This window comes from Populus alba, chromosome 3 (assembly GCF_005239225.2).
Source record: "Populus alba chromosome 3, ASM523922v2, whole genome shotgun sequence".
Lineage (NCBI taxonomy): Eukaryota > Viridiplantae > Streptophyta > Magnoliopsida > Malpighiales > Salicaceae > Populus > Populus alba.
This window is the reverse complement of record NC_133286.1, coordinates 19,096,188-19,111,194: the sequence shown is the minus strand read 5'-3', so window position 1 is coordinate 19,111,194 and position 15,007 is coordinate 19,096,188. Positions and strand designations below refer to the sequence as shown.

General features: G+C 35.4%; 2 protein-coding genes across 6 annotated transcripts; one reads left to right on the top strand and one right to left on the bottom strand.

Annotated features, from left to right (window-relative positions):
- The first annotated feature begins 2,106 nt into the window (after positions 1-2,106).
- LOC118054508 (squamosa promoter-binding-like protein 2) lies at positions 2,107-9,093 on the top strand. Of its 3 annotated transcripts, none has more exons than XM_035066129.2 (7): positions 2,107-2,327; positions 3,646-3,777; positions 3,954-4,710; positions 4,916-5,055; positions 5,793-6,047; positions 7,933-8,319; positions 8,741-9,093. In XM_035066129.2, the coding sequence occupies exons 3-6, from the start codon at positions 4,013-4,015 to the stop codon at positions 8,295-8,297; spliced, it is 1,458 nt and encodes a 485-aa protein (XP_034922020.1). In that variant the 5' UTR covers positions 2,107-2,327; positions 3,646-3,777; positions 3,954-4,012; the 3' UTR covers positions 8,298-8,319; positions 8,741-9,093. The 3 variants fall into 3 exon arrangements, with proteins under 3 accessions (XP_034922020.1, XP_073264075.1, XP_034922022.1); XM_073407974.1 differs by having other exon boundaries at positions 3,497-3,777; XM_035066131.2 differs by lacking the exon at positions 2,107-2,327 and having other exon boundaries at positions 2,406-3,777; positions 4,916-5,049.
- Positions 9,094-9,927: 834 nt separating this feature from the next.
- Positions 9,928-14,773, bottom strand: LOC118054507 (ranBP2-type zinc finger protein At1g67325). 3 transcript variants are annotated; one of them, XM_035066127.2, is made up of 10 exons: positions 14,641-14,771; positions 14,335-14,380; positions 14,061-14,176; positions 13,477-13,747; positions 13,037-13,107; positions 12,567-12,618; positions 12,368-12,477; positions 12,062-12,086; positions 11,835-11,986; positions 9,928-10,649 (listed from the first exon to the last, which is right to left on the bottom strand). In XM_035066127.2, exons 1-10 carry the CDS (start codon positions 14,647-14,649, stop codon positions 10,596-10,598), a joined length of 906 nt encoding a protein of 301 aa, XP_034922018.1. In that variant the 5' UTR covers positions 14,650-14,771; the 3' UTR covers positions 9,928-10,595. The 3 variants fall into 3 exon arrangements, with proteins under 3 accessions (XP_034922018.1, XP_034922019.1, XP_073264076.1); XM_035066128.2 differs by lacking the exon at positions 9,928-10,649 and adding an exon at positions 11,243-11,592 and having other exon boundaries at positions 14,641-14,769; XM_073407975.1 differs by lacking the exon at positions 9,928-10,649 and having other exon boundaries at positions 11,599-11,986; positions 14,641-14,773.
- Positions 14,774-15,007: the final 234 nt, after the last annotated feature.

Sequence of the window (15,007 nt, the reverse complement as noted above, 5' to 3'; positions counted from 1 at the left end):
TAGTGACCTCACGTGGATCTCCTGAACCAATCATATGGACGAGATCTTGCATCTTTTAAATACCACACTTTTTTCCTGTGGCCGGTTAAAAATATTTAAATAGTCCCTTGACCAAAAAGGCCATCTTACTTATTCAAATTTACCGTCTTCAATTTAAAAATTTACTAGATTAAAAATAAATTGAAAAGGAATATGGAATTGATAGAGGGATTGATCTATAAATAGATCGAGAGATCAGGACTCAAATATTGATTTCTAAAAAACATAAGGATTAATTGGTTGGTTGGTTAAACTACGAGGACTAGGTTATAATTAACTTTATTTTTTAATTAACAGTTCTACGCTTTTATATTATTAATCTAGTAAGGTGCGTCCTTTTGTTTTTAAATAAGAAAATGAAAGGTGCCAACCATAATCAACAAGTTGCGTCCACAAAAGATTTTATATTTTAATATCAACAAGTCGATTGTAAAATTAATAAGTTTATCATTTTTTATTGTAAAAAAAGCATTGCCAGCTCCAATGGACCGACTTTATTTCTTGAAACTTCGATCACATCTTAGGTTGGTTTTAATTATCGAACCAAGCCACTTGTTCTTAGTATCATATTGTCAACTAGTCCAACTTGTTTACAATAATGCCGCCTCCTATTATTTATTTATTTGACCATCATTTCGGCTGTACTCGAGGAGCAGTAAATTCTTTTTACATGAAGATGAACAGGCAAACCTTACCGGGAAAGGAGCTACCAAGCAAAGGGAGAAATGTTTGCAGTAGTGAACGTCTAAACTAGCTAAACTTAAACTCGTGAAGAAACTCATTTACACCCGGTTCAGACCCATCCTAATTTAATATTTTTAAAAAATATCTTTTCAAAACCATATTATTTTAATTTTTTAAAATAAATCAAATCAATTCAAATTAACATATAAGTTAATCATATCACACGTCAAGCTGCATTTAATAGCTTTACATTCATGACATGAAAAGCTGCTGAAAACAAACAATTCAAATCTTCTTCTTCTTCTTCTTTTTCTTCTTCTTTTTTCATTTTTGTGTTTTCTGGTTGAATGGTTTTATGACATGAAATTAGATTTGAAAATATCAAATTCTTGATAATTTTTTATTTTGATTCAAATTTTTTTTATTTATTTTTTAGTTCCTTGATTCAAAAGAAAAAAGAGAAATTCTTCTGAAAAATAGCAAAGAGAGATAAAGTCATAAATTTAGCCACTTTTCAACAACAAAACTTGTTATTTTTAATATCAATGAATTTTATTTAACAATAAAAATTTAATAATATTTTTTTAAAAAATGTATATGAAAAAAAGGAAATCAGATTCTATCTAGATGTTTTTAATTTGATTATTTTTTATATTTTTTCAGTGATTTTCATATATTTTGGAGTTATTAGATGGTTTGTAAATGGTAAAATGATGTTTTTAGATGAAAAATACTTGAAATTTTGAATTTTAAACTAAAAAACCATCATTTAATTTTTCAGTTGCTAGTGGCTGAAATCTGAAATAATGCTTTGTTAATATAAAATTAAATTTTATATAATTTTTATATAAAAAAAGTTATTTACCCCTTTAAAATAATAATAATAAAAAGATAAATAGTTTAGGCACATGAATCTGTTTTTTATTTTTAATTTCATCTATTATTATTGATTTTTCATTTATTTTTTCATAACCATTATTAGTAGCTTAAGTTAACTTGTGCTATCCCAAGTTTTTTTATATATTATTTTAAAAATCTACTAATTTAATAAAATTATATAAAATTAACTTTCATATAATTTAATTCATTTATCTCCAGAACTTTTAAGCTTGTTTTACTTAAATTTAATAACAATACGTCGAGATTTTATGTAATTAATATTTTACTGAAAAAATTAATCCAACGCACATGGCAAACGAAGTGCAGAAAATAACCTTGTTTTTTCTTTATTTTCCAAAAAACAGGACTGAAAAAGCAAAAGAAAAGAGTCCATAGAGAGGGCGTGTCTGTGCAAACTAGTACGTCCCATTTCCACGTGTCGATTATCAACCCCTCCACAAAAATAACATAACAAGAATCCACCACCCAAAAAAACCAAAAAAACAAAGAAAAAGGAAAGGAAAGACTCACTGTAATTGCTGCATTTATTCCCTCACACAGTAACAAGAAGAAGTCAAGTGGTGTAATGAAAGCAAGGAAGCAAGCTCCTCATTTTCTGCCCCTCACCTCCTCATCTTCTCTCATTAATCACAAACAGCATTAAAAATAAAGTTCTCAGGCAGCTCTTTGACAGAGATCCCTTCTGTTTCTCCCTCCCCTGAAGGGTAAGTAGTAGTACCAGTAGTTTTTCTTCCTTTCTTTTTTCTTTTTTTCCACTCTTTCAAGTTTCAAATTGAGAAAAAAAAGGAATGAAAATCTGTAGCATTATTTCCTCTGTGATGCTTCGGGATATCACAATAATAGAAGAGAGACAAAAGGGTTTTTACGGCGATAGCTTCTTCGTAGCTTCATGTCACGTGTCTTCCCTTTATTTATGTAAATGGAAATTTAAAGTTTGTGGCTTCATGTAGACTAAAGAGCTGTGGAATTTCTAAAAACGAGGAATCCCATTTTTTCAGTAGTTAAGAGTGGGGACTTTTCATTCAAAGAAAGTTTTTTTTTTTTTTTAAATAAATTTTACAGAGTGCCTTTTCTTTTGTTTCTACCATTCTTTTATGTCGGCTGTAGCAGTGGTGGTGCATTTTTTTTGGTCGAGTTCTTGGGAGAGTAAGCTACGAGACGATGTGTCGTTTCGCCAAAAATAGGATTGATTGAGAGTGGGGGGCCTTTACTTTTTTTTGTTTTGTTTTGCAAGGTACGAAGTCTAGTTTGTTTTGTTCTGTGTTTTTATTCTGAGTGAATTAGTGGATGTGTTGGGGTGGGGGGGTAAGATTCTCTTAAACACGTTAGGTGACGAGTCGGTATGGTTCGTATTCAGGGGCCTACTTACTGTGATTAGCCCAAACAACTTCAATGTGAATTATTGCTTGCTTTTTGTTGATGGCGAAAAGGTGAAACCAGGTCCATTCAATAAAAGTTAGATATAAAGAGAGAACTGAGATATATATACATACATATATATATATATATAGAGAGAGAGAGAGAGAGAGGGAGAGAGAGAAGGAGTGAAAGAGGGTTTTTTATGATGAGTGGTAATTTCCTAGAGGAATTTGACCACAAAGTCTTGTAGGATTTTAAGGAGCAATTATTAGGTGTGCTTGGATAAGATGTGATTTTGAGAGAGACAACTTTGTTAGTTAACACTCTGAGAGTTCATGGTTGGGTCTAGGAGAGGTAAATATGGATAAAAGTAGAGGGATTGGATTGTTTTTTGTGTTCAGTTTCCTTGATTTGAAGGGAGGGGAGATTATTGTGTCAGCATCTCGAGGTTAAGAGGTTTTAAGTTTCTGTGCTTGAGATCTGTGAACTGATTGGTGGATGTTTGTGTTTGTAGATTTGGAGATTGATTGATTTCTGCAAGGGAATATACTGGGTTAAAAAGTGACCTTTATTTTAGTGGATACTGCTTTTACTTGGTTTAGTTAAAGTGCTATCTGGTGCTTTGTTCGAATTCTCTGAGCTTGAGATTCAGTGCATTTGTAGGCATCAAGAGGGACTATTTTGCAATATTGGGAAGAAGCAGATCGGATATTGTTCTCGTAAAGGGAATAAAGATTGGCTTTCCTATTTACATAAACAGAGATGGCTAGCACTTAGATACATCAAGATTTAAAGGTCAGCTGTGTTCTTCACTTTTTCGGGGTCATGTGCTTTTTATATTATCAATTTTTGCAGAACCCTTTCCAATTCTGTTCTATATTAGTATCCTTTGAGTTTTGCATGTTTAAATTTGCAATTTGATTCCTTATTTTCCATAAGTTATAGAAACGTTGATATCATGATGATTGCAGGATCTGGTTTCTAATCGCTTGTGGATTACATGAAGAAGTACTCTTTGTGAAGTGATTCTATGAGTTCTGTCTCACTGATGGAGTGGAATGGCAAACCCCACTTGCAGTGGGATTGGGAAAACCTGATAATGTTCAATGCAATAACAAATGAAAATTCAAAGCAGTTAGGCCTAACAGATTTGGAAACTGATGGAGAAAAAGGAAATGATTCTGGGTTTTTCTATTCATCTGCAAGTGTAAGCAGAAGCCGTGGATCTATCTCTGACTTGGAACTTGCTTCTTTCTCAAAGAGCTCGAAGTCAGCTTCCACCAATTCTTCATCAGCTGGGGAAGTTAAAACATCCAAATTCACTTTGGAGGCCTCTAAAACGAATCCATCAGATTACAATAAGGAAGAACTTGTGAAGGCTAAGGCAACTGATACTTCTCCCATGCTTGAAGCTTCAGTTGGTTCAGGTGACCAGCTGCTTGGTTTGAAGCTTGGTAAACGAACATACTTTGAAGACGCTTGTGCTGGGAGCAATGCTCAGTCTTCATCAATTTCTCCTATTCCTGTGCCTTCTTTTACTCCAGCAAAGAAATTGAAGTCCAATAATCATAGTCAGCGTGCACCACGCTGTCAAGTAGAAGGCTGTAACCTTGACCTCTCATCAGCTAAAGATTACCATCGCAAACATAGAGTTTGTGAAAGCCATTCAAAGTGCCCAAAGGTCACTGTAGCTGGTTTGGAACGCAGGTTTTGCCAGCAGTGTAGCAGGTAAAGCTTCTAATGAAATGAATGGTTGTTTTTTGGAAGATGATAGTGCATGAGAATGGGTCATCTTCTACTCGTTTTGTTGCTAATTGTTGTTATCTAGGGTGATATATTGATGATGCCTATTTTCCTTAATTAGTAATTATAGTAATGATAATTCCCAGCGCATATGATTGGTGTGACAATGTCTGCATTTTGAATGTCAAAGGTTCCATGGTCTGTCAGAGTTTGATGAAAAGAAGAAAAGCTGCCGCAGGCGACTTTCTGATCACAATGCAAGACGCCGCAAACAGCCAGGATCTGTCCATTTGAATCCTTCAAGACTTTCTTCATCATTATATGGTATTGGTATTGAACTGAGTCTTTGATTATTCTCTTGAAGCTGATTTATAGAATATGTTACTGTCATTCATCTTTGTTTTAGTTGTTTCTCAATCTTCCCATGTACTCTGAAATGAAGCTATATAGATTATGCTATAAATTTCCCTTTGCCTTAATGAGGCTAAACCAAATGGAGGAAAGAGACCCCTTTGGTGAGTTTTGTATGAACTTCACGTCTCAAATTAATTTAACGATCTTTCCCAAATAGAAATTTCCTCTAATCGAGCATTCAAAAGGAAAAGAAGAAGAAGAAGATTTCTTTCTGATTGTAACCTGACACTGGCAAGTTAATGTCCTAATTTATTTGGTTTTGAAATCACTAACAAATAAGCATAGTGTGGTGTTATAGTTTCAAAGATTTCTCCTAGCATGTCTAACCTGCTTTTATCATTGGAACCTTCTGTGTGAGTTATGGATATTACTGGATCTTGTGACCCTGTGATATGCTGTATGTGACAGAATCCATTGTGTCCATTGATTGTTTAATTTTTCTTCATCAATCCCCCAAAAGGCTTTCCCTTAATGAATTCCTGGCTAGCTTTATTTAACAAAATAAACCTGTGGTAGCTCTACATCTCATATGTCCCCTTTACATGTGGGACTAAATATTGTTTCAACCCGGGATACTTAAGTTCATGCAAGTAAATTGGTATTGCATGATAACCATTCATGCAACTAAACATGATCTTTGTTTACCTATGCAGATGAGAGGCAACAGATGAGTCATGTTTGGGACAAGGCGCCACTTGTTCATTCCAGGCCCAGTGCAAATTTGACATGGGAAAGCACATCCACCTCCAAGTTCACAATAACAAAAGAGTATGTAGCAAAGCCTGCAGAAATAGGTGGTAGTGATAGGAGGCTCCACTTGCCTGGCATTGATCTGACAAATAGCATTGCTATTCAGCACCATCATAAGTCTAATGGCTTCTTACCATCCAAGGCCAAGGGCACTGCAGGTGAGGTTCTCAACCAAGGTTTTTTTTGTCTTCATTTTGAGAAACAAGCCTCACAATTATTGCATTGAGTTTCTAAATGTTGATGATTTGGTTAGTGCCATATAAAATTTTTACTTGGATTTCTTAGCAAGGTTTCCTTGATATGTCTAACAAGTAACTATGTGCTCTGGTAGCCAATAATAGAACAAAAAATAATGTAACATTTAACCAAAGATCCAACAAGAGCTTGTTTCATATGAAAAAGACACGAAGAGGAATAAACATCACAGCATGTCTTTGTGAGATTCACCAGGTGAGTCCATTTTTAGTGTTGTAAATGGTGGATAATTTGGAAACTTACTGTTTTCTTCATGAAATTCACAACATCCAGTTTCACCTGTCTGTAACCCTAAAATCAACGCCTTAAAAATTTCTTAATTTTTCAATTTATTCAGTGAGAGTTCAATATCTATACATCTTTGGCATTTGTCATGGACCTGGAATGTGCTCTTAACCAATGAGATAAGCCATAAGTTGTTGGCTTGTGACTGCAGATTAGAACTAAAAGTAAGGTTGTTAATGCTTCAATCATTGGATATGAAACAAGGCTTTCTTATTGACTGATGAATATATCAAGATCCAAAAAATGTGTCCCTCTGAAATTTCTTCTGAATCAAGTATCAACCTATCAACATCAGCATTTAAAAAGTGATGGAAAATTCGTAGTAAAATTATGAAAATTTTGCTTGAAGGACTTTGGAATATATTAATTGATTCACTTTTGCTTCTTCTTCTTTTTTTTTTGACACACGTGCAAGTAAGATATTCAACTGATGGATTCTAGGCACGATGGGCCTTAATTGTAACTGCTGTAAAATAAATAAGTGAATATTAACCTTGCATAACAAAATTAACATGCAATAAACTTGATTAAACGTTGTACAACATATTCTGTTATTCAGGTTGCACTATGCTATTTGATTTGAAATGAATATGATTTTTTTATTATATTAATTGATACAATTTGTTACTTTTAACCTCAATGCTGCTAGATTGTATATGATAGCTTTCCCAACACTTGTGTCTCTGTCTCACTGAAGTTTAGGATTTGTCCACTGTCTGTGTCCACTTGGTCATGAGGCTCATTTGCTCTTTGTTTTCCTGCTACATTTCTTGTATTATGGTACTCTTACATAGATCCAAAGCTACATACATCCATGTACATGCAACAAGGATGTACAAGATTGCAGCATAAGCAAAGACTATTGGTTGCTCTGGTGGCTTAATTTAATCCTAATGTGACACATGGTTGGAGCCTCGTTCAAGAGTCAAAGTACAGTGATATTTCTGGAAGTATCAGAAAGTTTTGAAGATACATGGATGATAGTTAGATACACATGATATATCTAATTCAGCAGTGCAATCCATGGGGTGCCAAATCTGATATTTGACAGATATATCACTGATTTTGGCTATTATGAATACAAGTAAATGTGGCAAAGCCTGTGGGGTCTTGTAAAAAGGAAGAATTAAATTTTCCTGGTGGTTTACAAAATTACGAGTTTATTTAAGCATGCCTCTGCTTAATTTTGTAAATTAGAGATGTACAATGCGTGGCTGAGTGCAAAGTGAACATATTTATGTGTTTTTTGCTGATTGGTGCAAGTCAGAGGATCTTAATGACTATAGAAGAATCTTAAGAATATGTAGATGGTTAACTGTGACTGTTTCTAAAGTCATATGGATGAAATATGATTTTGGAAACGTTGCACTTTATGAAGACAGTTAATAGTGCAAATCTTCATGGATAGAGATAAGAACTATTATGCTAGGCCTTTCTTTTTTGTCTGGAATGATTCTCTTCTTAAAATCAATGCTTAAATTTAACAGGATGTAAACTTTTCAGGTTTGGACTACTCCCTCATTCCTTCCAAAGCAGAAGCAACACCAGAATTTCATCGTGCAACACCAGAATTTCACCGTGCTCTCTCTCTTCTGTCAACCGATTCATGGGGTTCATGTGAGCCACAATCCATTTCATTTGAACAGCCCATGCATGCAAATCACACCAGCATGCCTCAGTCTGTGCTACACGCTGTACCCCAAAGCTCACCACTTGCTTCATCAGAGTACTGGAGGACTGAGCAACAGTCAAATGACCCTCAAGTGCATACCTTGAGTTCACGCACTGATGGTAGCAATTACCTTCAAGAGTTTCAGCTGTTAAGAACGTCAAACGGGAATGACTTCTATTCCAGTCACATGAACTGACTGCTAAGGGTTTTAAGTGAAGGTCAGTATCTGGTTTGACATTTAGCGTTGGTAAATAATGCTTTCATGTGCTCATTGTAAAAATTTACAGTAATTATGTGGTAGGCAGTCTTCCTTAAAACCCTTAGCACTTGTGGATATGGAAGTTATATTATAGTATCCTGATTTGGTGGAAATTATTTGAAATCATTCAATGTGGTAGTAAAGTCCAGGTGCTGTCCTGCATGTTGCAAGCACATGCTGTAATGACGGGAGGGCTCACGCTCTCTCAAATGAGAGAGTGCCCAAGTACTTGAAATTTGCCTGCCCTTAAAACTATTAGTGGATTATGACCGTGGAGAACCGGAGGTCATATGACTCACAGTTATGGTGAAGTTTTCATATCGCTGCAAAACTTCTTCAGTGCCTGTAGTAATCTGACTAGTGTTTTCCATTTTCTTCAGGAACTTGACCATCCTGGATCATGCTGTAAGGATTCAGATCATGGTGGTTGCGAAGTTCTATGACATTTCACCTGAAGTTTACATGTGGCGCGGTGAAGGATAGAACACTGATTTGAAGATCATCGTGATCCAAGTTAATAAAGTTTCTAGGAACCTAAAACTTAAATTGCAACCTGCGATTGCCTTGAAGCATCTTTTAAAAATCCCTCGGGATCTAAACTACTGTTTTTCTTCCATTAATGGACATGGCAAGGCGCCAGTGAGTTTATCTCTTGAGCTGTATAATGCTGGAAATTGCAAGTACTGAACTTCTGGTATGAATTATCTTTCAGCCTTGCATGGCTCTGATGTTTTTTGGGGGGCTGTTGGTAACCTGTCATCATAGCCTTTGACCTTTGGGTTGTTCTACCTTTTTGTTCGCATGAGAGGTTGTTTGGAAGTGTGGTTGCGGTTGTTTTTGAAATAGCTTTTCGTGCTGAAAAGCATGTTAATAATGTTTTTTTATTTTTTAAAAATTATTTTTGATATCAGCACATCAAAACGATACAGAAAGTATAAACTGTATTTAATTTTAGCAAAAAAAAAAAATTTGAAATTTTGTAAAAAGTTGGTTGGACCGCAATGCCAAACAATCTTGAAATCTAGGGTGGAAAAAAATCTTTAAGGTTTGAAAAAAAAACGTTTAATGTTAATGACAATTTTTTTAAAAAAATAGGATATCTTTAATATTTATTCTTAATAAATTTTAATAAATTATATTATAAGTAATATCTTTTATATTTATTCTTGAAGGTTTAGTTTGGATTAATCAATTTTAATTTTTTTAAATCAATACCGAACTGGAAAATGAAGAATAAAAATTTTAGAAATTGTTTCCACAACAGCTGCACGAAATATCTTTTATAAAAAAAACGTTATTCTAAATTTTTTATAGAAAAATAATTTTAGAATAGAAATGAAAAATTTTAGAAATTATTTCCACGACAGCTGCAGGAATATGGTGAAGTGAATTCTTTCACGTGATCATTTCATCTTTTTAAGTTCGTGTTCGGTAGAGAGCAGAAGGATTAAAGCTTAAAGTTTTATATTACCATTTGTAATGATTTTTTTTATGATGATTTTTTTTAAAAAAAAATACCATTTGTATTTTATTGTATATTTTTCTAGATAACATGATTTTAAAAAAGTACACAAAAATGATATATTTCATTGTATTGATATTACAATAACAACAGAAAAAACAAGAAATTCAACAAAGTAAATCATTAAAAAAAAACAATAACATGAATGGAGAAATTAAGGATCTTGGGCCTTGGGCCTCGACTTGCTTGGGCTCGAGTATAGGCCCATTTGATTCCTCACAAGATAAAACACGACGTCATTTGTCATCCATGCCTCATCTCTCCTTCGTTACTTGCTGGATTTTAGGCAATCACATCAAATTTTGACGAGCTACGAGGCACATTGAATAGAGCTTCGTCCTGTCGGGCCCCGACATCTCACATTAACTGAGATTTCTCCTTTGTTAGATTAGCTTTCTGCTCTCACGCAAAATGCTTCATCAGGTGAACTCCATCGTTTTATCACCTCTTTCCATTTTATAGGATTTTTCCACCTCTTTCCATTTTAATGTTAAAAGTAATAGCTACCCGTTGGTGGAAACTCAATTTGTGCAAAGCAGGCAACTGCACCGCGTAGAATGGAAAGCGAAAAACAGGTGAAACAGTCAGGTCACTGAGGTTCGGACCGATGGTGAGGGGTTTGGGAGCCAACAACCACAGGCTGGAGCGCCAATATCCCTCTCCTCAGAAGCAACGTTGAACAACCTTTCTTTTCAGGTCTGACCTCGAATTCATCATGAACAGTGGGCGTGGAAGATCAAGGAACCACGGGAGCTTAGGAAACAATCCTGCAGGGGAACCACATTCCAGAATTCCAGCCATTCTAAAATGAGAGTAATCCACTGAACAATAATGACACCGAAAACAGGATGGAATCATAATTCCACTAAAAGATGGAATGTGCATCCATCCACACTAAAATGAGATTTACCCACTAAATAGTAATGGCATTAAAATAAGGGAAAACAATCCCGCTAAGGTGGTTCAACCCCATGCCAATTCTAAAAACAATCTGTCTCCTAGGACAGAACAAAAGGAGATAAGAATGTCACCACGCACTTCTGAACGAAGAAATTGCAGGCTAAAGGGGGCCAAACAAAGTTATGCACCTACTGCTAGTGCAAACATACCTTCCATCCACAAAACCACAACCAGCTCTAAATTTTTTTGCCAGTCAAACAATGGGTGTTAAATAAATTAAAAAAAGAAAAAGCTACCCAAAACCTTCCCACAGGTTCAAACATGCCAGTCCTGACAGTCCCTACTCTAATTTTACAAATCAAGAGTCCAAACTCCAGACCGAGTCACACACAACTAGAAGGGAAAGGAACCTAATTAAGTTGTCAATTAATTTCAATGGCATAGACACAATTTCATCAAATGAGAAAGAAATATGAAGACTGCAGTATTCTAAATTCATGGTATCATCCCATTGGAATAGATGAATGATTCCAAAAGTACAAATGCCTAACTGATAGAAACCATAACCAACCTGTATTATCTCAACCAGATTAATCTGGCAGACACATAATGCATCAAATGATCCATAAAGACCAGTAGACCACAATACCATCGCTGGTAATACAACATGACAGACATCATGAGAAGGTATGGTTACTCGACAACCGCTGCAACATGAGGACGACAAGACTGACTTTCAGACACCCATATTGAGCAATGCTGGACGACAACTCTGGACCTTCTCAAACCCCAAACATGTCCTAGAACTCACTGGAACAGTAGACAATTGTAAATCATTGGTTTCCATGAGAGAGATAATTGACAATTAGTGAAGTGCATTTCAAGAAGATAACAGATGAGAGGGAGAGCAGGGAGAAAGAAGGGAGACGGGCCAGCCAAACATCCTTCTCACTAATAGTCATTGAATTTGTGAAGAGTACATATGTGATTAATGAAAATAACAGTTCCATACAAGAAATGGAAATACAATCTAGATGAATCACATGACAAACCTGTTCAACCTCATCTGGTTCTGGAGAAGGGGATTTTGTCGACTCAGAATGTTTCTCAGCCCCGCAATTCTGTCTATTGCACTTAGTCCGGAATGGGTAGTTTATATTGTTGCATTTTTCACACTTCCAGCTTCCCTCCGGCATTTTTTGTTCTAAAAAAGCATGAAACTCGTCAGTATTATTTCAGAACATGAAGCTCACCATGTGCAGGATTAAAGATGACTTACTGGAGTTTTTGTCAGACTTAGCAGCCTGTAATGACAAGAAAATATTGAAAATTAGACAACTTACTAGTATTAAACAAAAGTGGAAACTACAAATTAGGCAGATTACCATTACTGTAAAAAGGTACAAGCTAAACCGATATAGATTCTTGTACAAAAGATATGACTTGAACTTCCAAATAATCATCTAAGCTTATCCAAGTTTGGAGTCCCAAATGGTAAATAGATAAGGGCCGATTACATGACAGAAAAATGCCTACGAAAAAAATAGAGTGGTTCTTCTATCTTTAAGAAGAAAGTAGCACAAACCTGGGATCCTGGCTTTGGTGTATTGCACTTTCTCATGTTGCAAAAAGTTCTAAACGAGAAGTTGATGTTCCCACATTTTGGGCATGTCCAGTCATTATCACGCGTCGGATCTAAAGGAGCATTATAAGAAGTAAAGATCAAGGTTAGAGGGTAAATAAGTTTCAAGCTGTTTCCCATACACATCGTATTGATGACAAACCTGAACCCTGCTTCTGAGATTTATCGTCTGGGAAAAAACCTGGCCTCGGCCCCTGGAAGATATAGAATACATTTATGAAATCAATTTCATATCCACAAGGGAATATTTCTAGAATCTAAAAACATAATGAACCATGTATTTAATGTGTATTTATTTTCTTTACTAAAAACAGATAGCTCCATGCATAAACACAAAATGCTCACCAATTGGCAGATAAATAAAGTGACTGTTGTATACTTAAACATGAACTATCAAGTTATATAAAAACATAAAAGCAAACTACGAGAAGCCCTTAAAAATACAAAGAAGAGCACATATACAGGAGCACTTTTTGCATTTATGCAAACAGATAGGAACATGAAGCAAGGACCAATTAAGCATAACGTGAAAGTCACGATTTTAAAGCCCTGGACCTGTCTCATAAATTCCATGACCTATCGGACTAACAGTGAGAATAATTACTAACATACCATAGCCGCAGGGCCCATTGGCATACCCAATCCATACCGGTCCATTAGGGGGGGCATTGCATACATCGCACCTGCAGAAAATTTAAAGAAAAAAGGTCATTACCTCATAAATGCAACCTTAACCATTCAAAGGACAGACATACATACATAACCTACAATAGAGAGCATCTGGAGAGACCGTTGGTAATAAAGAAACAATAATTAGAAATAAAAGACACCACAAGTTCAATTTATCAAATATAACAACAGAAGACAATACAGTAGAATACATTAAAAACCAGGAAGAAAAGCAAGGGAACATGAACGAAAAGTTGGTAACAAATGGTAAAAACCAAAAATACTAGTATTAAATAGGGAAAGCAGAAGAAACAAAAATACAATCCTGGAACATGATGAGTATTTTTAAGGAAACAAATAAGAGAAAAGACACAAGAACATACCATTTCCCATCATAGATCCACCAGAGTAAGGAGGTGGTCCTGACATATGCAACGGTCTATATGGACTGCCACCAGAAAGGCGGCTACCATAGTTGTAATGATAAGCTGAGCCCCCAGTGAATGGAACATCATACGGAGGAATAGAGGATCCATTGAAGAGGGAGGGCCCATATGGTGGCACACCCATATACATTGAAGAAGGTGCACCAGAACCTAAATACGGAGCTGATGAGTAACCCTGTGGTGCTTGCAGGGGCTTGGCAGCAGATTTCTGGTGTCCGGGGGGAGCAAATATATTGATTAGAATCCAAAACAAACAGCAGGAAAAGTCAAATAACATAAAAAAATGAGAGTATAAAGAGGAAAAGTGAATAACGTAATCCTAAATCAACCCTCTTTCAACTAAGTGACTAATGGCCTTGACACTAGCTGCTAGATGCAGACAATCTTCTCTCAGTTTATAAGGTTTGGTTCTTGGAATTACAAGATCCACTTAAATCCAATTTCAGAAGAACTGAACATACATCAAACACACCAACATCATTTTAAAACAAGGAAAGCAGGTCAGTACAGTAACAACTAACCGAATTATGATCAGCTGGCCTGGGTTGGGTACAATTGCGCATATTACAAGTTGTCCTGAATGAAAAGTTGACATTGCCGCAGCTTGGACAAGTCCAGTCATCCTCCCTGCGACTACCTACACGAGAACGCACACAACTTATTTCCAACTTCAAGACCAAAAGCAGAACCTATTGAAAATGCATGCAGTATGGCCAATTGAGTATGTATAAGTTCTCAAATCTTTAAAAGAAAAACGCTTATTAGAAAAATAAAGATATAAAAAGAAATGCATACCGTCAGTTCTTGCACGCTTCGCTGCTGATGAATTTCTGCTATCCACCTGAAGAATAAATAAACCGATAATAACAGTAAGAAATCCACTTACAGTCTCAAATTAAAAAAATTCAATTCAGCAATTCGTAATATGAACGAAACCCGACTCTTAGCATCCAAAAACTATTAATTCAATTTCGCAATAATAACCAAAAAAACCCGATCCGTTAGGGTTCAATCCAGAAAGAAAAAAAATGGAGAAGAGAGAGAGGGAGCAAGGTTTACAGTTAATGCGTAAATAATTGAAAGAATGAAAAGAAAAGGAACCTGAGACATAGCGTGGTTATCGGGTCTTTAGGTTTTTTTCGGATTGGGGAGGTTAAGAGAGACTGCTTTATTATTTCGCCCAAATACAGAAAGCAGTGGCTTGGGGATTCTTCTTTTTGTATCTTGTATTTTGTATTATAATGAACACTTTGGTGCCTCTACTTGAGCAAATCTTGAGTCTGGTTCCACTACTTTGATTTTTTTCTATTTAAGTGCCTGTATTGGTGTGTTCTGTTTTTCCTACCTTTTCAATTAAGTGTTTTTACTTTTTTTTCTATTTAAATGCATGCTTACATAGTTATTAAACTCGATCTAGCCCATAAACATTGTTAGAACTAATTGCATACAAGCTAAATAATGAAGCTTG